General features: G+C 39.4%; 1 protein-coding gene across 1 annotated transcript in view; it reads right to left on the reverse strand.

The window, feature by feature from the left end:
- Positions 1-22,684, reverse strand: part of CRYBG3 (crystallin beta-gamma domain containing 3) — a 123,812-nt gene that overhangs the window by 25,668 nt on the left and 75,460 nt on the right. The window contains exons 9-17 of the mRNA XM_074946918.1: positions 21,773-21,887; positions 20,034-20,069; positions 18,274-18,407; positions 14,950-15,076; positions 12,005-12,141; positions 9,620-9,746; positions 8,537-8,569; positions 2,901-3,010; positions 2,263-2,389 (exon numbers count right to left, since the gene is read on the reverse strand). Coding sequence (XP_074803019.1) covers positions 2,263-2,389; positions 2,901-3,010; positions 8,537-8,569; positions 9,620-9,746; positions 12,005-12,141; positions 14,950-15,076; positions 18,274-18,407; positions 20,034-20,069; positions 21,773-21,887 — 946 coding nt within the window. The remainder of the gene's footprint in view (positions 1-2,262; positions 2,390-2,900; positions 3,011-8,536; positions 8,570-9,619; positions 9,747-12,004; positions 12,142-14,949; positions 15,077-18,273; positions 18,408-20,033; positions 20,070-21,772; positions 21,888-22,684) is intronic.

Raw genomic sequence — 22,684 nt, forward strand, 5'->3', positions numbered from 1 at the left:
CCTGTTCTTCTCTCCCAGTTCAGTAGCCTATTGATATCAACAAATCATTCCTTTGGTCAGACTCCCACCACATTGTACTCACACAAGTCACAATCTTAGAGATGATGCATTTCCCAGCTGCTCCGAGACTAACTCATATCATGACAGCGTGATCATTACCACACCACACCACAAAACTGTATGCCCACATCACAACATTGTTACACTGAGTCAAAAAAAAAAAAAAAAAAAAAAAAAAGGCCCATGCTATGACGGAACATTGCCATGTCTGATATTTTGGGACCTGCTGCACATTTCAGGCTCACCACTAAAATGGCAGGATGACCCTGGAAATCTTGTGACAAGTAGCAACACTACAAAAACCACACACATTGTTACGAACTGTAGGTGGGGATTGTTAAACCTGAGTATATACTTAGCAAGAAGCTCATTTCCAGCTCTCAGTAGCTATCTCTTCATTTGGATTTATATACTGGGACAAGATGGAAGTGTGTCAGGAATCAAGTGAGAGACACAGAACTCAATGTCAGACGCTCAGGCTAGCAATTATGCAGCTGTAAATGACCCAACACTGCTCATAAGTCTATCTAGAGGTCTTGAGAGGTCTGCAACCTTCACACCCGTAGTTCCCATGGTCATCACAAACTCAAGAGTATATATTTCTAATAATCAAATCTGCCATTGCTATTAACTGTCTCTTTGTAACAATAGCAGTCCCCTCCCCCAGGGAGATAGCCTCAGTGCAAGAGGATACCATGACGTCATCTGGAAGGAGGGTCCCAACTATGGGATTATTTTCCTCTGCTCCAGCTCAGTATTCTCCTTCCTCAATACTTTCATCCTCTTCGAAAGCACAGAGGCTGTCCGACTGTGGGATGGGACGGCTCTACTGTGTCCCCAAAAGTCTCATTTACATATCTCTCTGTCTCCCTTAGTTCCTCCCGTTCAGCCACTCTGGTCTCAAGGGCTAGTACTTGGTCTCTGAGGGCCAGTACTTGGTCTCTGAGGGCCATGAGTTGCTTGCACCGAATGCATATATGCCACCTGCTCAGGAGGCAGATAATCGTACATGCTGCATTCAGTGCAAAAAACTGGGTAGCCCCCACTTTGCTACTGGACTTCTGCAGGACAATATATACAATATTATACTATATAATATTTACTATTGTAGGGTTTTGTTTGTTCTTTGTTCGCATGTGGTTTTTTTTTTTTCTTTGTGAGGCATTATTGGCCTAAGTTTAGAGAATGTTTATTAGGTGTATCTGGCTCTCACACTCCCTCTCAAAACTCCCCTGTTTGCTAGCTCCTGTCCTGTTCGCTAACTGCTGTGGTTGCTTAGGAGCGGGCTTTTTAAACCCGTTTTCACTGAGTTAGCCCCGCCCCGCCCCCTCATCAAGGGATTCTAAAGGGGTTAGGGATGAAGTCCAAGGGCCAGATCCTCAGCTGGTGGAAACTAGTGTAGCTTCACTGAAGTCACTGCAGCCAGGCTTGTTTACACCAGCCAAGGATCTGGTCCAAGGCTTCACTCAGTCAAATATCCTTTCCACCCTTTCTCCCACCCCCAGCCATGATTTTTTTTTTTTTTAAACTTGTTCATGGCTAGAAAAAGGATCTTGACATTTTTAATAAATATCACCCACTTGGAAACTTTTAAAATGTGGTTTTAAAAGGTTTTATCTGTCGATATGTTTTAATATTGTATACTGAATCTGCAGCAGAAATATAAACCTTTACTCTGGATGGCAAAATGCAGTAGTATTAACAAGTGACACATAATTTGATGCCCATTTAGAAAAGGCAAATATTACACTTCCCCTAAAATTATGGTTAGCAAATTTAACATCATGATAGCAGCTATATGCATTGCTATGTAGTTTAAAGGTTCTTTTGTGCAGAGAATTTTTGTTAAAGTCTGAACTTCTGCTGGGGAAGGGACTGTAAAGGGAACCCTATAATGAGACAAAAGTATAAAGTAGAATATTCCATTTGTATAAACCTACTACTTACTATCTTGCTGGGCTGCTCTATAAGGACCATTGAAAACGCAAATATGAATTTAGCTCATACAAAAACAGAATTACTTTCTGCCCAGAATGGTGGTGGTGGGGCCTGGGTTGATCTAATACTGAAAATCCACAAGCGTAAAAACCAATTTTAATATTTCCCCTGAGCATCACACTCTGTTCTTTAATACAATCGCTGCTGTATACGACTAGGTAGGGCAAGAGTTCTATAATAGAATTATTTCTATAAAGCTCTTACATATTCCACAGGCTTGAAGGATTTGAGTGTAACTGTTGGACAGCCACAGGAAGTGAGGTCAGTGTAGAGGCCTTCTTCCAGCACACAATGATTATCAGCAATTTCCCCTTGGTAAAACAGGAGCCAACTGAAAGAATAAACATAACAAAGAAGTTTAACTGAGGCAGTCAGTTATTAACAAGTTCTCTCAAGATCAAATATTTTCTAGGGGAATGAGAAATAAAACAAGGTTTGTTTTTTAAAGTTGTACTATTAAAAAAAGTGAAACCAAAGACTGATTCAATTTTCTGCTTCTGCTGATCTTCCACATGGTATACAAATCTCAACCTGGACTTTAATGGGGGTTAATGGGATGCAGCTAGATTTACTCTATTGAGTCCCTGAAATTTTAAACAAGTCATAAAGGCAGATTCAAATCACAGCAATTGTGTGATTTTCCCATAGGAAAGCAAAGAGCATTATGTCCCCTTCCATCAGAAAGAAGAGAGTTATCAAAGCAGGTTGCAAGAGAGTAGGCATAGGACGATATGGAGCGTGATGGTAATGCACTGGATATGTTTGACTATTTGAAATTTAATGTAGGTTAAAAAGTGCTCTCTAACTACTTAAAATGGCGGTGGGTAAAACAACACACTTACCATCCCCGAAGAACCTTAAAAGAACATGGTATGAATGATGTAAAGTCAGAAACTTCTGCTGTGAAATCTACACATGCTCCTCGGAAATGTGTGTTACTGAAAGCTTTGAGCTACAAGAACAACAACAATAAAAAGATGAAAACGTACTCATCATCACTGCAAGCAGAGTAAGTCGCCGACACAGGGAAATATCAATGCAATTTAAAGAAGTGCTAATGCAAATCTAATGGACTCCCAAAAGAAGAAATGTCTTCAATTTCTGTAGCACCTTTCCTCTTGAAAGGTCCCAAAGCGTGTTATAAACTATGGGCAGATTCTGCAGTCCTTAACTGAGGCAAATCTCCTACTGATATCAATGGCAGTGGTAGCAAGTATATATTCATTTTATGGTAACAGGAGTGTTTCCAGAGAAAGCACAATGATAGGACTGAAAAATCTGGCCTTATACATACAGCACCACTCAGATGCAGCCATATTTTGGGTACAGGTCAGCAACCAATGGAGCACAACAAGAAGGGGAAAGGAAATACCGGTGAAAAGATACCAAGGCAGAACATTAAAAAAAAGTGCCCTGGAATCTTCTGTGATCACACTGAACAGAGATGACATCTTATTTAAAAAGCCTGCTTGAGAATTTCTGGTAGGACTTGCTGTGTCAGGAGTGTCTGAAGTCCAACCCAACAAGCTTGCACACACAGATTTCCTTAGCAAAGAGTTTTAGAACCATTTAGAACTACATCCTGCCCAGGAAGTGTGTATCAATCTCTCCATCAAAAGGGATTGCTGCATTAAAAGAAGTTAAAAACAAAATCTACAGCAGAAAACAGTCCATGGTCTACAGTTTGGGGAAGAAGCTAAGAATTCTGGGCCCCTCAGGTACTATTTGTTCCTGGATAACGGGTCACTTTAGGTGGCCACTGATGTGCTGAAATCTATTGAGCAAGAGCAATACAACTAAAAATTAAGGAAAAAGGATGAAGAAATCTGGTTTGCATTTCTACCATTGTTTTTGACAAGAGGGTTCACATGTCATTTAGTCATGTACTTTATTACCCTTAATCCACTGCAGGATTGCTCCCCATAATGTATTTTCTAATGCTATGCCTAATCTCCTGGTAAACGCATGACACAATGGTTTCTGCGATTAGAACCTTGACCCTGTGATACACAGAGCGCCACTTGCAAGGTTCTGAGCACTCAAGTACCACTGCAATCAGTGGGAGCTGAAGGCACCTTGTAGGATCAGGCAGTATACATTTCCAGCTACTACTGTAGGCCTCAGTAATATGAGGCTGAAGAGAGAATTTGTTAGGGACCCAATAATCCATTAGAAAAGTACTATTCGGAATGTCTTATTGCTACTGAATGGATTGAATACATACAAACAGGCAAATTGTGGATTATTTCTTGTGCAGTGCCATTCAGAATTGGACATTTACCATATGAATTAGTTGAATTTACCATGGTATTTCCCGTTTTAAGATTAGGGAATCCTTGGTAAACACTGACCACTGGTTTTTAACGGGACCCATCATACACATGTGAAATCTGACTGCTACTCTAAAAACTTCTTTTGTTTCCAGAGTGCTGGTTTCATTTCATAATACACTTAAATCACATACTCCAGAAGGACTCTCAGTCTTCAGGATATATCTAAGTTGCTTTGTAGGTTGCCTTTAGGAATCCCTTAATTAAGACAGGGTGCAATGGATGGTACATACTATCAGGTGATGTGACCAACTTTTATTAGGTTTTACTTTATTAGGTACTACTTTACTGGTACTTCAAAGACTTAGGGAAGTTCCTTATTTCTTATTTTATAACTGACTTCTTGTGCCACAAAACCACTTGTTTAGTTTCCTCTATAAGAGAGGAATTTCAGTCCAGTACATGGGCTCTAAGCAGGGGACTCTATACCACTTCACCCTCCAAGAGATACGTGGAACAGAGAGCCCTGCATGGCCATTCTGTACTGAGGTGAATTTCACACTAAAATTTGAGAGAGCGTTCTGTAACATAGAAGAAAAATGTTGTTGCCAGTGCTCCTCCCCAAAGCAGCCCCTCTCCCTGCCAAAGAAAAGAAATCCAATCTACAGAGACTGAGAAAAAGCCAAAACCACATATTAGAAAATGGTTTTATGGAAAAAGAGTCTTTTAAAAAAAAAGAAAAGAAAAAAGAAACTAATATATTTCCTGTAACAAAGAATAAGAAGGGCTTAATCTTGCCCTTATGTGACACACAACTGTGAATTGAAAAAGACAAGCCAGCTACATGGGCTGGATACACTGCTGCTGATTCTCCTGCATTTGGAACTGCATTACTGAGCAGAACATTGATATTTAGGCTACACTTACATTGTGCTTTTCATCCATAGATCTCAAAACACTTAACAGAGGAAGGTAAGTATCATTTTCTCCATTTTTACCAATGCAGAAAACTGAAGCACAAAGATGAAGCGATTTGCCCATGGTCAAACAGCAGCTCAGTGACAGAGTCAGGAACAGAACTCAGGTCTCCAGGTTCCTAGTTTCGTGCCTGATACTTTCCCCTTACAGCCCATGTCCCAGGCTATGTGACAGCTTTAGAAAGACTGTGACAGGGAAGGTTATACAATGTACATTTTAAATAATAAACTGAGAAAAATGTTCTTTTCTCAAAATGAATAAAAAGAAAAAAGTTGAAAGGACAGATTTGATGGCTCTGACTTCAGAATAATTAGAGGAGAAACTGATCCATTAGTTATACCACTGTGTTTGTACAGTCTGACCACAAATGCAGCTAGTTATAACTTAAAATATATTAAATCTGACATGACAGATTTAAAAGACTCCTTTAGCGCCATGAAGCTCTATTTCCTAAAAACTCAAAAGGCAGTAAGTGGAAAGATACGCAGTGCAAAGTTACCATAAATAATTATAGGGGTCTTCTAAAGTATTTGAGCAAGCCAACTGCCACAGGCAGATTAATGAAAGGAGCTTAGTTATTCCTTGGGAGAGTGAAGGAAAAAATATTGTTTTATTTTTAATGAATACAGCTATTGTATTTTAAACCTGGAGACTTTAGTCTTACTTGGAACATGCATGTAGTTTATGAAACAGCCTGGCAAAGTAGAAAGACCAAGACCACTTATTGCAAGAGTTCAGAATATAACACTTAAGGTCAGCTGAAAGCAACAGCAAGTGACAAGGTTTCTTTCTTATGGAAAGAGAGTAGGATTTCCTTATTTTAGTATCTATGCCTATAATACATAGGAAAAAATGTAGAGAGCTACATTCCTACACTGAGGATTCAGACTTGTACGATTCAGCATCCAGCTGTGTTAAGGATTCTCTAATTCTGGTGAGCCATCCTTCGTAACTGTTGCAAACATAGAAATTGTAATATTATCTTTCAACTAGAAGAAGATGGAAAGGATGGATTTATTTTCTCAAACACTGTCTTTTACTTACTCTGACTCAGGAAGTGATCTTAACAAATTTCCCACAACTCCTTAGTCACAATAAAGTATGTTGGTGGCCAAAGGTAACTATGACAATTTGAACACAGCAGTGACATGCTCTCCTATTTCTTTAGCTTCATCACAGAGGTCCTGTAACAACTCAAGATTGTGATCACATGAACCCTTCCAGCACGTTTTCCCTGTGGCAAAAGTGACATCACAGCAGCATGACATGGCATGCATATTTGTACACAGCAAGTGATTATTTTTTTTTAAAGAATTTTCTGATGTACCGGTGGATGGGATGGGATGGAAGGTAGAGGTGAAAGGAAAGGAAAGGCATCGAATTGCAAGGTTGAATCAATTGCAAATAGTCTCATTGCTGCTGATGGGTGAGACTCTTCCAAGATTTGGAGAAACATGCGCATGTTTGTATGCTTATATTAACCATTTGACTCTTTTGGGTCTGCAAAACTGGTCTAAGACATTCACAGGAACAGCATTTGACATATTCTGAAGAAGAATGGAGTTGAGGAAGGAGATAAAAAGTTATTAAAACTATCTGGAATCTCTGAAACAAGTTTGGTTTGGTACCAGTTTCATTTTTCAATCAATTATTTTATCTGAAATGGTTTACCAAGCCTTCTGTGTGAAAGTGTTTGGGATTCTTTGGCTTTGGCTGCAAACACCCAAATGAATATGTCTGGCGGGAAATCAGTGTTTAAGACTAAAGTAATACACCATTTATGTCGTTAGACAGCAAACATTTCCTGCAAGCCTGAGTAAATCAAACATTTTAGAACCTGAACATACTTGGAGTAAAGAAAGGGCGTGGTCAGGCTGTCCTAAGTAATGTAATGTGTACATTTTCCATGTGTTGGTGTGTATAACACAAAAGTATAAGAAATAAGGATACTGAAAATCCTATCTGGATGACAAAATAGTTAAGATATCTTAAACTAGATTTTCGGGCTATTAAAACATGTATCTTTATATGGGATTTTCTAAAGTTTTCTTTATTAAAAGTAACAGAGAGAGAGAGAGAGAAAACTCTACCGTTCATATCCCACTGCACTCCCCTTCCCAAAGGTACAGCGTTAACAACTAATATTTCTTTGTGGACAAAGAATGCCTAACGAAGGGAGGAGAGAAGTCAAACTAAATATAAGGAAACTGAGATATGCTCTGTTAGAGGAGAACCCTTAGCAGATAAGGATTCTGGATGAGCATGTGCATGCGAAGAGGTTTCTAAATTTAGAAAGATTACATACAAGAATGTTATTATGGATTTAACATAATCTTATAAAAATTCTGATAAAAAACAGAAACCCAAACTAAGCCACTCTGAAAACAAAAACATGCTACAGTGAAATCCTCTTATAATGAAGCGGTATTGTCATAGAATTTCACTAAAATTATGTTTAACTTTATAATAGGATTTGCTATAAAGGGCTCTCCTTTATATTATTAAATCACTAGTGTGTGCTCAGTCAGACTTAGTGTGTGTGTGGGGGGGGGGGGGAGGAAGGGTAGGGAAGCTGAGAACGAGCTGGGAACTGCAGCTACAGCAAAGGTCATGTACTTTTGAAAGTAATTAGCAAAACTGCCCTCATCACGCCATCACACAGGAAGTGTAGATACAAACTGCAGAATTGCCAAAATAGAATATATTTTTTAAAACAGCACTGTAGGAAAACAAATGGCAGGTAGCTAATTGTGTGTGGGTTTGAGAATAGTTTTCTGCAGTTCAAGTTTCACAGTTCTGCACTTCAGATATTAAGAAGTTACAGTAACAAAGTGGGATGGATTAATTACAATGCAAAGACAATATCCCACGTAGAGAAAGGTAAATGAGTGTGACTTTGAATTTCCTTACAGGCAGAGAGAGACTGAAAGAAAGAACATGAAAAGAAATGGTGATACAGATCCAAAGTGACCCCAAGCCTATTGAGCAGATGGCACTATGGGGACACAACAAAAACGGGTGTGAACAGGAACACCACAATGAATGAGATTGTTGGCTAACTCAGCCTCTGTGTGTCTACTGGTTTCCTCAAGTAAGAGGTGGCTTTGTCACTGTACAGTAGATAGTGAAGATCTTATCTGAGACAGCTGGGGGGAAATTCAACAGAAAGCATGTGCGCTTAATAATATGCAATTTACTCCTAGAAATGGCATTACAGGATGTGAACTTACCAAATGTGGAGGCTCATTCTTTCCAAGTGGTTCCTGCATATTAAAAAATATATATATATATATATATATAATATAAACATTACAATTATTTTTTTAACAGGCAGTCAAATCCCTTAAAGAACCTTTTAAACTTTTTTAGGAATTCTGGGGCTGAAATTCATTAATAGGTATTGTACTCCTGGCACATTTCCCTCCCCACGTCTCTATGAAATTAGGAGGATATTGGCTCATGGTTGGCTCTCTGTTAGCTTAGGCCTCGTCCACACATTAAACCTCCACCAATATAAATAACTGCTTAGAAACCCATTTACAGAGTCAGAGCAACCCCTTTGTGTAGGCACTCAAACTGGTTTAAAAGTGTTTGGTTTATACCAATTCCTTATTGAGAGAGAATCTGAGAGAATGGGAGGCAGAACCTTCTCTCTCTCACCATCACTACCCTGCAATGCATCTGTCATTTCCATTCAAGAAAGGTTAAACAAGTTCAATTTCCTTTCTAGCTTTCCAAGTTGTGGATGCAGTGTCATTTATTATATTGGTGGTTGGGTTTGTTTATTTTACAGTAGGGCTTTAGGAGTCCTGGAATTAATCTATCTGAGCAAGTTGCCTTTTTATTTTACTGGATTGAAATAGAAAAGAAAAGAAGAAAACAATAAGCTATAGCTCAGTTTTAACAGACAGTAATACAGGAAAGTTAAAGGGTTAAAATACATGACAAGTTATCAATAAGGCAATAGGCATGTTTTGTGGTAAATTAGGTATTTAGGGCCAGAATGTTCCATTTGTGGACATAATATGCTAAGGGGACTGGAAACTGACGTTCTCCTTGTAGAGCTTTCCTAGCATTTTCTTGTTGGGGGTTGGGTTGATATAGAGTTTGCACTGCAGAATAAACGGGAGATTCAGTCCCCATAATTAGCAGTTTCCTTGAATTCTGTAATGATCTTTTCTTCTAACCTTTCATCAACTGAATAGACAAGTTAGCTTCATTACCTAGCCTGCACAATAAAATCATTGTATCACCAGAATTCTGAATTCTTATTGCTTTTTTAATTTTCTTTTTGATGAATTACGGTAACTCACCAACTTAATGGGACGAATTGACATGATGGTTTCACTGGATCCTCCCCAGTCTAAAAAGCATTTATATTTTCCTTTTTCCAGTATATATTGTTCTCCACAGAAATATTTCTGCCGATATGCAACCCACCTGAGGAGTGACACACAAGAAATGAACTGTGATACACAATCCTATTTTTCAATATGGCACTACAAAAAGTTATCAGTAAGTTAACCTTAAATAGAAAACTTTCCAGAAGGTTTTTAAATGCATTACCTCTCCACCTGATATGAAATTAAACAGATTGTAAAACATGTCTTGTGGTAACAGGCAACGCGAGTCACAAACCCGGCACACTCCTGATTTTCTACTTTTTATTTGTCTACACAAATATTCTTGACAAATCCTTGCAGCATTAGATCTCTCTCCCCCTTCTCAGATAATTTCTCAGCATGAAATAAGAGATTGCTTGGGAAGCCAAGAGGCTAGATATTCAACTGTCAAATATCTGAGTCACTCTCTGCTCCCTCAACCTTTACCTTCCCACCTAGCTCCCAGACAGGGCTCCCTTCCAACTCTTCAAGTCAGATTATTCTAAGGAAAGAATGGAAGCAAGTGAGGAAGCCTTGGCAGGAAGAGATAAAGGGACTCTTGCAATGATTGGTAATTCATTTGTATTTCTTCCCCTTGCATTTGATTACAAAATCCCAGGCAAGCCAAAAATGTTTATAGCTGTAGCTCATGAAAGCTTATGCTCAAATAAATTTGTTAGTCTCTAAGGTGCCACAAGTACTCCTTTTCTTTTTGTGAATACAGACTAACACGGCTGCTACTCTGACACAACAAAGAGTGAGAGCATGGACACATTACTGACATGTTCACTTTTACAGAGTCTGTGTAATTCTTTACGCTGTGTGGGTTCCCCCCCGCAATAAACGTACTTCAGTGTTTTATATTTAAAAAAGCTGAAAGCTACTGGCACAACCCAGCAAATTAGTAACCTGAAAAGGAACCAGATAAAACACTTCAAACTGAACTAAATGAGCTTCAAGCTGCCATGAGATGGCTGGAACCATACAAATGGCTGATGAACCTCGGAGGAAGCATCCTCTCCTGAAGAAAGAGTAATTACAACATAGGACTCAAGGAAGGAGAGGAAATAAAGGGGGAAATGGGAGGAGTCTTCTCCTAGGACAGGAGGGGAAGCATAGTGAACAAAAATTAACTTATGAAAAACAGATAAGAATCATTTCCAAAGAATTTGTAAACTAACAGGATACAAACCATGGGCCCAATCTACTCTGTTCTATTCAGGTCTTTATATAGGACTCATCACCACAGTATCTAAGTGTCATCCATAGCAGTGCATTAAGCAGCTTAGCTAACATCTGTGACACATGGTTTTGTTCCTCATTCCCTTTGTCCAGAGGAAACTGAGTGGTTGTTTTCAAAATTCAATTTACTATAATATATGTATATTGTCCTATGAATTTCTCTTACCAAAAGAAAAGTCAAAGGAACGCACATTGCATTTGGAGTGGAAGGTGGTGAGGCTTTTGATGCTTCTTAGCAATCTGTCAGACTTGCTTGGTAAGATTTGTGGTGGTTCTTAGCAATTCTGCAGCACTTACTGATACAAATTAGGCACAATGAAGTAACAGTAGTAAGGGCTGCAGAATCAGGCCCTACATCTGTGAAATGCAGTCATGTGATAGTGTTACTATCACTATCAACTGACAAGGACTGAGAAAACTTTAACAATATTTGGAATCCAACAATATAGTCTCTTTAACAGTCCACATAGGTGGCTGCTGAATGGCGTGACACATCCTTTTTTCCTAAATACATTACCTCTGCAGCTGATCCTGCTGCAGTTCTACATTGAGATCCATGCAGCCAGACCCCTGAACCCATGCTGAGCACCACTAAAGTCAATGGGCTCCATGCAGATACAAGGGTGTGCCTATCTGGATCCCACTGCAGGACTGTAACTCTAGCTGGCTCGGGAAGAGAGAGAGACCAGCAGCAAAAACTGAACCTAAGTAAACTATCAGGCTTGTCCATATTCTTATTTGAGTATTGATGTAGTAATAGGGAGCGTTCAAAGTGGTGAGGTTCCAAGAGATCCCTGAAGGTCAGGACCCACAAGCCAAAAAAGCAAACAAAAAACAAGTAAAACCCTCTGCAAAGAATGCAGAGCAGAAGAGCAAGATACATAGGAGAGACACTGACATTTTCTATCTGAGAAAACACAAAGATTGTTCCCCCAGCCCCCAAATGTTTATCTTTCTTCTTCAATCATTTGAAATACATCATGACAAATTAGAAATCTGAAAACACTGTGCACAAGCGAATCATTTAATCATTGCATTCAAAGAACATCTCATACACGTTTGCAGTAGACTTACACTCCACTTTTCACATGAATTGATCTCATCTCCTGGCCAAACCCAGCCTGCTCCAAATCAGGAATATCTTGATTGACCATGACCTTACCATCTTCTTCATCTGACTCAAAAAGCATGACTGATGACTCGATGAAATCCTAAAAGGCAATGCTGAAAGTTAGGATAAACATCTTAACAATTTAGCAGCAGCTTATTACATACAACCTAGCAAAGGATTCCATGGGACTGTTCACAATGCGAGTATAACTATGTGCAAGCAGAGGCCGGCTACATTTAGGGGCATTCATGTTCCACTATGTTGTTTTAATGCTAGTACGGATGAGGCAAGGTGAATCTATAACCACATTAGAGGGAAGAATTGTAGCCTAGGAATAACATTTGCAAAAGCACTTGAGTGAATACAAGGCATTCAGCTAAGGGCTTGTCTACACTACAGTTGCACAGCTATGGCACAGTAGCTGTGCCACTGTAGTGCCATACTGTAGACACTTGCTACATTGATAAGAAGGGGTTTTTCTGTCACTGTAGTAAATCCACCCCCTCAAGAGGCAAGAGCTAGGACGATGGTAGTGGTGCCTATACTTGGGCCTAAGTCTCTCAGGGGTGTACATTTCTCAAAGCCCTGAGCAATGTAGCTAGGTGAACCTAAGTTTTAGATGTAGACCAGGCCTTAGGCATGCCAAGTGAGGCCCCCTTTCAAAAGGGATTTAGGTGCTAAGGAACTCAAGGATCTTCCCCATGCTTGCACAGGAAGGAAGAGTCAGATACCTCTCTAGCACCACCCTTCCTTTGAATGGAGGAGTCTTTGGGTTCTAGGTTGCATGCATGGAGCAGAGGAGGGACTGGGATGTAACACTATCCTTCCAGCAGGAACACAAGTGATCAACTCTGATGTAACAATAATCTGGGGAAAAGATTTGGCTATGGGAACCTTGGTGAAGACTCCTCCCCTTTCATTCCTCCCGCAATTTTTTTTTTAATAGGGCTGGATGATATGGCCCTATATTTTAAAAACTAATATATTCCCTTTGCCATGTTATTAACACAGCTTTAGATTATTCAATCAAACTCAGTTTTAGAAGTCCTATTTATTTTTAACTAGTTAGCCAGTTCACTATTTTGTAATCCACTCTTTGCTTAGACAGTGAAAAATTACCAGCTGGTTTCACTTTTTTGTTTGTTTAAATTCTAACAGACTCAACGAAGTCCCAACTCCCTACTTCAACCTAGTCCCTCAGAAATGGTCCCTTCCTTCCTTCCTGAGAACTCCTTAAATTCAACTCTGCTGAAATGTCTCCTCCCTGCATACAGCTATGTAGAGATGCTTACCTTGTCACAAAGGCTAATATATAAGCCTAGGAAAAATCTAATTCTCTTTGGGGCAACTTCAAAGATTACTGTAAATACGGTAGCATCAATCTAAAGATCTGTCCACATGTATAATACACCTACAGCATTCCACATATATTTTGAATCTTTATATGTGCAACAAGAGAATTGCTAGGTAAATCTCCATTTCACAACAGAAAACAGAACAGTTTAAATCAGTAATATTGTATATCAGAATATAGTAACAGTTACACTTTTTCCTTATAAATATCATATCTTTTCAAATGTCCAAATATGTGCTAAACAGATATCTGAAGTGGGTATAGACTACAATACTTCATGCCTAAATCTAAAACAAAAAATTCCTAAAACTTCAGCGGTGAATATCAAACATTTTTCCTTTAGTGTTTTTTGAGACCTTTTTTCAGAAAGCTGTGGAAAAATATACTGAAATGCAGGTTCTATCAATCCCAGCAAAACTAGCAGACCCTTCTTTGCAGGAGATGTCATTGCTCTAAAAAAAGTCCTATTTTCACATTACCTGTACAATAAGCACTACACTTGTTATGTGATAGACCTGTCGAGTTGTGCCACCATTTTAACAAATGTTGCTGGCTCATGGGATAGTGCATTGCAATATGTAATCTTACAGTGGCTGCTCTTCAATTCTCAGAAGGAAACAGTCTTTTACAGCTGCTTACAAAGTTTCTTTTTAAATTAAATAGAAGCATACTTGAAGAAAGGAAGTGATAAAGATGTTCTAATCCCATGTCCTTCTAATCCATGAAGTATCCAAGATTTCTTTCAACATCAGACTGTGGCTCAGTTTTCACTGGTACTTCATCATCATCCCTACTAACAACATCTTAATTACAGGAATTTTCTCACTATGATAATTTTCACGGCCAAAATCTTCTGGCACAAAATCACTGAGGCAGAGTGTAATACCGTGGTAAGGCTTGCAACAGCCACTGTGTTGAGAAGCTATTTTATGTTAATAAAGAACTACTACACGTAAGTAAATCACACTTTTGTATTTATTCTAGAGGCTAAACAGCTGAAACAGGAACCTGCACCCTATGTAGTTTTGCACCATTGCCGAGAAAATCAGCAACTACAAACAAAAGCAAGACAGAGCAACGCAGCACATGTTCATACTTTCCAAAAAACACAAAGTGGCTGAGGCAGCACACAAAAGACATTCAGAGACTACAGTGATGGGGTCAAACAAGGACAAAGATGCATCGTCTCACTCTTAAAAAGTGACATTTCTTGTATGGAGGGGTTTGGAAAATTCTGTAACAGGGCAAGGAATTTTGTAATATTATACATTCTTTTCTTGAAGAAGGACCTCCTAGAACCTATATCATTCTCCACAAAACACTGTAATTTTCACTGTACAGATTGGAGTGCTGAAAAAAAAGAAAAAAGGAGATTTTTCTGCAAGCATGTGGTTGGGTGGGGGAGGGATGGGAAACAACCAAACATGAGGTGACCTCACAAAAGTGAAAGAAAAAATAATCTCTCTTTTGATCTATCAATCCATGTTTAACTCAAATTAAATGGAAAAAAGAGTGAAGCGAGAAACAGATTAGCAAATCAGGAGTGGTACTTACAGCCTGTAGGAACCGAAAAGACAAGAGGGCACTGCTAATTCCCCCATATGAGTGCACATCTTCATAATCTCCCTCCTCCAGCAGGTACTGACGGCCTTTATATCGTTCCTTTTCATAGGCAACCCACCTAAAGTAACCACAAGGAAAGAAAACAATTAGAGGAAAAAGTACAACAGCATCATACCAAGAATAAAAGGAGAAAAGAACATCATAAATTCCTAAGATAAATATCACAACCTCAGTTGAGGAACAAAGCAATGCTTGTTATTTCAGATTACAACACAGACCAACCAAGCATTCTTTGTGGATCAATACTCCATTTTATTATGTGATCTCCAACAATAGTTTACTTGTGTAATGCACCAACACTCTTGAAAAATGTTTCTATCATAGTCTGATAGCGCATTTCAACACATTTTCGTAAATGTAATGGCTAGAACCTTAAGGGTCATGCAGAGAGTTATCAGTTGAAGCAGGAATGCTGACACAGCGTGAAATCCTGGCCATGTTGTAGTCAATGGCAAAACTCCCATTGACTTCTATGGAGTCAGTGTCCTCTACTCTAACCAAGAGATACTCCTAAATCCAATAAAATAGAACATGTATAAAAATAATGCATATGTAAAATACTTTTGATTTGCAAAGCAGGGAATTGTACCATTTTAAAATATTCTGAATAGATAAGACTGGATTAAAAATAAATTTCTGCATCAATTTTGAGTGTCCTCAATTACTTTTACTTTGAAAAAGTGCACAATAGCACAAGAAGCTTTATAAGGCTTCCAAAAGTTGTGCTATAAAGTGATGTGGAATTAAAAGTTCCCATTCAAATTAGACTAATCAAACTTAAAAGATATTTTAAAAATAAGAATGTACACTCAAGTACTGTCAGTTAAGCTTTAATATTCATAAGACAGAGTTTACAATATGCACATTATAGCAACACCAGCTCATACGACAATGGCAAAGGCTCTGAGTATTTCTTTCATTAAAACTTTCCTGCCAGGATTTACAACTGCTGTACAAATTTTGTCAGGGCTGAAGTTTGGCAGACAAAAAATGGATTTATCTTTGATAACATTTGGTTTAGATTAGTTCAGCTGTTCAAGTTATTGTAAAAAAAGAAAAAAAAACCCCACACACTAGACAGAAGGATAACTTTTAAAATATCAAGTTTTCCAGAGAGCTGGTCCATAATGTCTTTGAGTAGTGTCTTTAGGTATTGACATTTAAGTTTTCTATGAATGTAGTGATTGTGAAACCCTCCAAACAACATGACATAATAACTGCATAAGTGCATACCATCCCAGTCATTTTACTGGGAGTTAACTTGGAAACCTTGACAATTGTAATGTCATTGCTAGCTATTTCACTGCTGATCTCTCTAGCAGAAACCTTCATTTTATAGGCTTTTCATGCACTGTTAGATAAAGTGGCAGTCTTGGTGGGGTTGAAGGAACAGTGAGTTGGTTAGTTGTTATACAGAGCTGTGGGATATGCACCAAAGGCCTGATTCTCTCAGGGCTGTTCTACACTAAAGAATTAGGCTGGCATAACTACATTACTCAGGGCTGTGAAAAATGTCATGCCCTGTGCTATGTAATTAAGCCAACCTGAGCCCCGGTGCAGACACTACTAGGTTGACAGAAGAATTCTGTCAACTTAGCTACCACCTGTTGGAGAAATGAATTTATTACAGTGATGGGAAAACCCCTTCTTCACTGTACTAAGTATCTACACTCCAACACCGCAGCTGTGCCACAGTAGTGTTTCTAGTGTAGACATATCCTCAGTCTCTAGATGTTAGATAACCATTTATATAACCATGGAAAGTGAGGCTAAAATGCTACCAAATCGGAATGGTAGCTTTTTACACCCACTTTGCACAACTGTAAATGACTACATAATAGGCAGAACAATGCAGAATCAATCCCAGGTACATCTTCACTAGGAAAAGAAAGGTGTGTTGTAAACTCATTTTAGCAAATGCATGATAACTGACACATGGTAAAATCCTAGTGAAGATGACGCCCTTTCAGCTTTTACATGAATTAGTAGATCAAATGGATGAGTATGGAATCTAAGGTTTACTTCAACCTGTTAATTCATGTGAAAACCACAAACTGCCTTGTCTGCACTAGGATTTTACTTTGTGTCAGTTACCACGTATTACCTAACACAAGTTAAACACATACCCTTTTTCCTAGTGAAGACAAGGCTTAAGATTAAAAAAAAAAAAAAAAGTCAATCCATTCCTTCCCCTGCCCACAAAAGATATTGTCTATACTATATTTAACTCACCTTAACTGATTGCCAATTACCTTGTTATTTAACACATTTTCGTATGTTAGTATAGACACTCCACAAATGTTTGTTCCAAGACTGTGACGGGGCAGAGCAGCCTCGCACTGGCACCGCAGGGGTTAACCCTTCCTTCCTAGCAGAGGAAGTCCCGCCCCAGAAGCTCTGCTGGGCAGTCTCCAACTGGAGAACAGGTATAAAAGCCTGCAGAGCTGCTCAGTCTGAGTGGACTGCCAGAAGGGAGGGAGGCACACTGCCAGCTCCTGAGGAGGGACAGCTGGAGCACCAGGATCCGGAGGCCAGCCAAATCGGGATGCACCCTGATACCCAGACGAAGGACGTCACAGGAGGGGAACAGACTGGAGGATCCCCCGAAGCAGAGAACCTGGAGTTTATGGTAGGAAGTGACCCAGGGGAGCTTTAGAGGCAAACAGCATTAGAGCCACACAGACACTCGGCGAGTTGCGGGCAGATCCCCCCGAGCTGGTGGCAAGGGGAGCTTGCCACTACCAGGGCCCTGGGTCGGGACTCGGTGGAGAGGGCAGGCCCGGGTCTCCCTACCACTCCCCTGCACCATGGGAATCCTATGGACTCTGGCTGCTAGGCTGCACTACCCCACTTGCAAGGGGGATTGTATAGACTCTGGCCATTAGGCCGCACTGCTCCAACGTGGGGAGCGATTTATATGAACTCTGGCCACTGGGCCAAACTGCCCCGACATGTGGGGCGAGTTACCTGGACTCTGGCCAATAGGCCGCACTACCTCGCCGTCCAAGGGTGATTGTGTGGAAGGAGGCCATTAGGCCGCAACTGGCTGCCCATAGAGAGATGGGCATGGGAACCTGGGAGGGGCGAGGTTCCAACACCCCATCCCACCCCTGCCACAAAGGGGCATAAATGTTTGTGGTTTATCCTAGGGCTATTTTTGGAAACCTTGATTGTAATTAGATTATATATAGAGAGAGTAATTTGTCATTTATCTATTTACAGAGAACATTAAATACAAAAATGAAATATACTCACACTCCACCAATGACACGTATTGATCCAATTCCCTGGAAATCCTCATCACTTCTAAAGAGTGCTGGGATAGTATCAATGTTTCCAGAAAGCTCTTTGGCCCATCCTCCAAAATGTTTTCTCTCATATATTAATATCTGGAGAATGTGGTTTGAAACAATGTATTTAGTACTTTAACTTTTAGTAATCTTAAATTTGACACATATAGTGCAGCATTGCCCAGGAATGCAATTTTTTTCTCAGCAGCCACCATGGTGGAAATTCTGTACAGTGCCTTCTGAGCCCTCCCGATTGCAGGTTGCTCCAGGGTCTGGAGAAGCCCTGGTATGATTTAGACAGCCTTAGCAGGCTGTCTAAGGGCTTATCTACACAGGAAAATTTACCAGTATAGTTATACCAATATAATTATATCACTATAACTGCCTGTGTGGACACCTATACCTGAACAAGAGTGGCCACATGCGGAGTTATACCAGTATAACTAAAGCAGTACAGTTACGCTGATACAATTTTCCATGTGAGAAGCCCTAAGTAAAGGCAGCTTCCCCAGGCCACCTAGAATCTCTGCAGTGCTGCCAGCCCCAGCATGCCCCTCCCAGGCTGCCTATACTGAGGCTTGCAAGAGTGTTCGCAGAGAGCAATCTTATGACTATGTTCCTCAAATCCTGTGCTGCGGGAATTCTCTCAAAGCTGGATCTGGGGCTCTTAGAGCTCCTTTATGCTGCTCCAGCCCTTTTCATTCAGTGTAAAGAAGCAAGCAGGGGTGAGAATCTCACCCCATATATTTAAAATCCATGAAATACTCTAGATTCATAAAGTTTCATTAGAGCTGAGTGATAATGAGACACCATAAGCCTGATCCAGCATAAAATATCCAAGGCCTTCCCAGCCAAGCAATCTGTGGCTGATAGACATGAATAGAGGAACAAGACAGCCTCCATTGGACGTACAGTTAAAAAAGCCAAACCAAAAAAACCTTATCAGAATTTGTTGGATTTGAAGAGCTGCCTCAGTGCAGGAAAATTCTATGGGTTCCTTACCTCTTGCATTGCACAGTTCCTCATTCTGGATTCACCTGTTCACCCTTCACCAGCGTCACATGCACTGTGTGCTGGAGTAACTCCCTTCTACGGGTATGGCTCTGGCATGCAAATGGCCAGGCTACAGATTTTTTTTTTTAATAAGTTAACTGGGGCCATATATGTTTCTGAGGAACTGCAAGGGGTAGAGCAAAAGCAAAGAAACGTTTCTGGCCTCCCTTCCCACCCTCCAACTGGACTCCAATCACACACACACACCAATGTGCTCCAGAAGATGGGCCCTCCCTATCATGATTTGACTCTTGCAGTGGGGGTGGGAAGAGGTGGAGAGGAGACAGTGTATTTCCTTTCTCTTATTTTTTCAATGTGGTGAAGTAGACATTTGATTTACAGAGGTCCTTTGTTCACCGATGCCTGTGGATGTGTCAACCAGGAGAAACTCACTTCAGACTATACTTCCTTTAAAATTCTTCTCCAGATAACTGACATTCATTTTTCTTGGAAAAAAATCCTGCCACAGCTTTTATGTCTCTCAAAGCACATGTAACTCCTGGGCTGTGTAGCATCACAGAATTTTTTTAGGAAGCAGGCAGATGCAGAATGCCTAATCTAATATTCCACAGACAATAGAGAAGAGGTATATCCCTCACTAAGAAAAGGAAGTAGTCTTAAATCAGGGTCTCTCTGACAGAATCTTTTACTGGCAGCATGCTCGGTACTTACCTTAACATTCATAGGCATTTGTACCTTTAGTCCACCCTAAGATATAAAATACATAAATAAATCATTACATAAAATCTGAAATTATATTTCCATATGTGTACATTTTATAACCCTAGAGAAGTATGCAGTTCTTGCAGCTATACTAGACAATTCTAGTCTGTGTTGAATCTAATTGACATTTAAATACATTGATAATTCACAAAACCAAGGAATGCCTATAAAAAATGATCTACAAACATAGAATGTTTAAAAAATAAAAAATAATAATAAATAAAAAAATAAAACCAAATAAAATAAAATAAAACCAATAAAAATAAATGAATAAAAAAACCAAAACACTTTATACATGTTTGTCTTTACTTGCACTACAGATCCAAGTATTTACTACTTATGTCATTCACTTATACCACTGATCAGATTAAAAAAAATTAAAGTAACTTTTAAAACTGTACCACATATTTTACAAGTTTTCTTAAAGCAGTAAGGATCGTATACCAAAAAGTTATTTATATCAAAACTTATTTCACCAGAACACAGGCTGAAGGGTAAATTCCCAGGAATGAGAACAATGTAAGCCATCTGTGAAGGGACGCACAACATGGCACAATGTTCCAGCTCTGGAAACAGTAGTCAAGGATTGTTGTAATCCGTCAACATATTTGGAGAACAGGGGAGAGATTTTCAAAGGCACAATTGGAAGGCAGGTGAACAACTCACACTGACTTTCAGTGGGAGCTGGGCATGTAACTGTCCCTTGTAGTTTTGAAAATCTCCCTTTGGAATCTTTATGCACACATTAAAGCTATGTGCCATTGTATCTGTATCCATCCCTTTCCATGTTTATATCCACAAGCTGTCCATCAAAGGAGTATTAGGCTGCCTGTGTATCAAGATTGCTATGCAATGCATAGTCACAGGAGGACTACCAAGCAGTTTACATCTGTTATTTCTTCTTCTGACCTGGCACCTGCAGCAGATTCTAGCTGTACCAGTATGCAAAGGTTTTCTGAAGAACCTTTTATAACCAGTTGTTGTTGGTTCCAGCAAAAACTGCACAACTCTAAAGGCACAACTTTTGGTCTTATTTAAAGAGGCACTTAATCCTCATCCTCTTGACACAAGTTCTTTTACTAAGATGTCCTACGGCATTGATCAGGTGTTCCTCTCTGACTTGAGCATTCCCAAAGCTCTGGAAGTTTGCATTGAAAACAAAATAGGAAGAATATTATACCTCTATAGAAATTTGCTGTCACAATCTGCACTGTCAGTGTGTTGCAACATCACAGTTCATCACCACCACATCCAAACTGCAGATGGACCAAAAACCCAGAACTGGATCCGAATTTTGTATCTATAATAGACCACACCTACAGTCTACATCCAAAAACTCCTAAACATGGGGAATATGAAATCCCAAATTTAACTTTCCCAAATCTTGGACTGCTCTGATTTGACCCACGTGAGAGAGGTATGAGCTGCAAACGTGCACCTATCTCTTCTCCCAGTGCCAAGTAATACAGCCTTCCTAGACTTATTTTGGAGCTCTAAATGTGCAGATGTGGGAGCGTAGCAACTTTTCAGATGAATGGCAAACGCACTGTAATACATCACTGCATGACATGTAAGTTACAAATGCAAAAATCTCTAAAAAAACTGTAAAGAGAATATTCAACTCAAAGTTATCTTTAGACTAAATCATTAAATGGGGTGCATCATTCAGAGAATCACAACGTCCTCACCATTTTTAGGGGACGCAGAGATTTCACATCTGCTGCAGAAATTTCAGATGGTGAGTTGCCTTCTTCCAAAACTATCATCTCTCCCTTGTAATTAAGGTCTGAATAGGCAATCCATCTGAAGCAATAAGAGAGAAAATGACTTATTTAAAACAATTAAATATGTTAAGAGCGTACATTCTTTTCTTGATTGTATCCATCAGGGCTAGACAATATGCACCAGATACATAAAGTATCTTAACTACAAAATATATTTAAACATTAGGATTTTGAATGTGTTGCAACAATCTTAGAAAATTAAGATTCCTTCAATATCTAATCCAGAAGAAATAAGACAAGAAAACATCTGTCACTTATCATAAAAGGCCATCTTGTTACACTGTGAATAAGCAAAACCTGAAGATTACTACTGATGACTACAAATATCTGGAGACCAACACCGGCATCAAAATTGATCATGAACTGATGATTCAAAATAAGATCGAAATCTTTGCATTGATTCCACTGGGGTTTGCATCAGACTTATTAGAATATGTTCATTCACTACATTTATTCAAAAACTAGGAGCTCCTATTTTGATATTAAGATCCTTGAAGCATGGCTCCCTCCTTCAGACTGTCATGTCAGAAGGAAGCATGTGTGTAAGGGTGAGGTGGGGAAAGACTAGGTGGGTTATAGTGGGTGGGATATGAGACTAGTGGACAGTGATGAAGAATGGAGGTGGGGGCTGATATGCACGTGGAGTATCAAGTGCTTAAAACTTGCTATCTAGAAAATTGTAAGCAATCAAAAATTACTGTAGATAAGACACTTTTCTCCTTTCCTTTTCTCATAGCTTTAAAACTCATTTTCTAATTTTTTTTCCAAACTTCACAAAAAAATTCTGCCTGGGGATCAGAAGTTGCATGTGAAGCT

The sequence above is a fragment of the Natator depressus genome, chromosome 1 (assembly GCF_965152275.1).
Source record: "Natator depressus isolate rNatDep1 chromosome 1, rNatDep2.hap1, whole genome shotgun sequence".
NCBI classification, from domain to species: Eukaryota; Metazoa; Chordata; order Testudines; family Cheloniidae; genus Natator; species Natator depressus.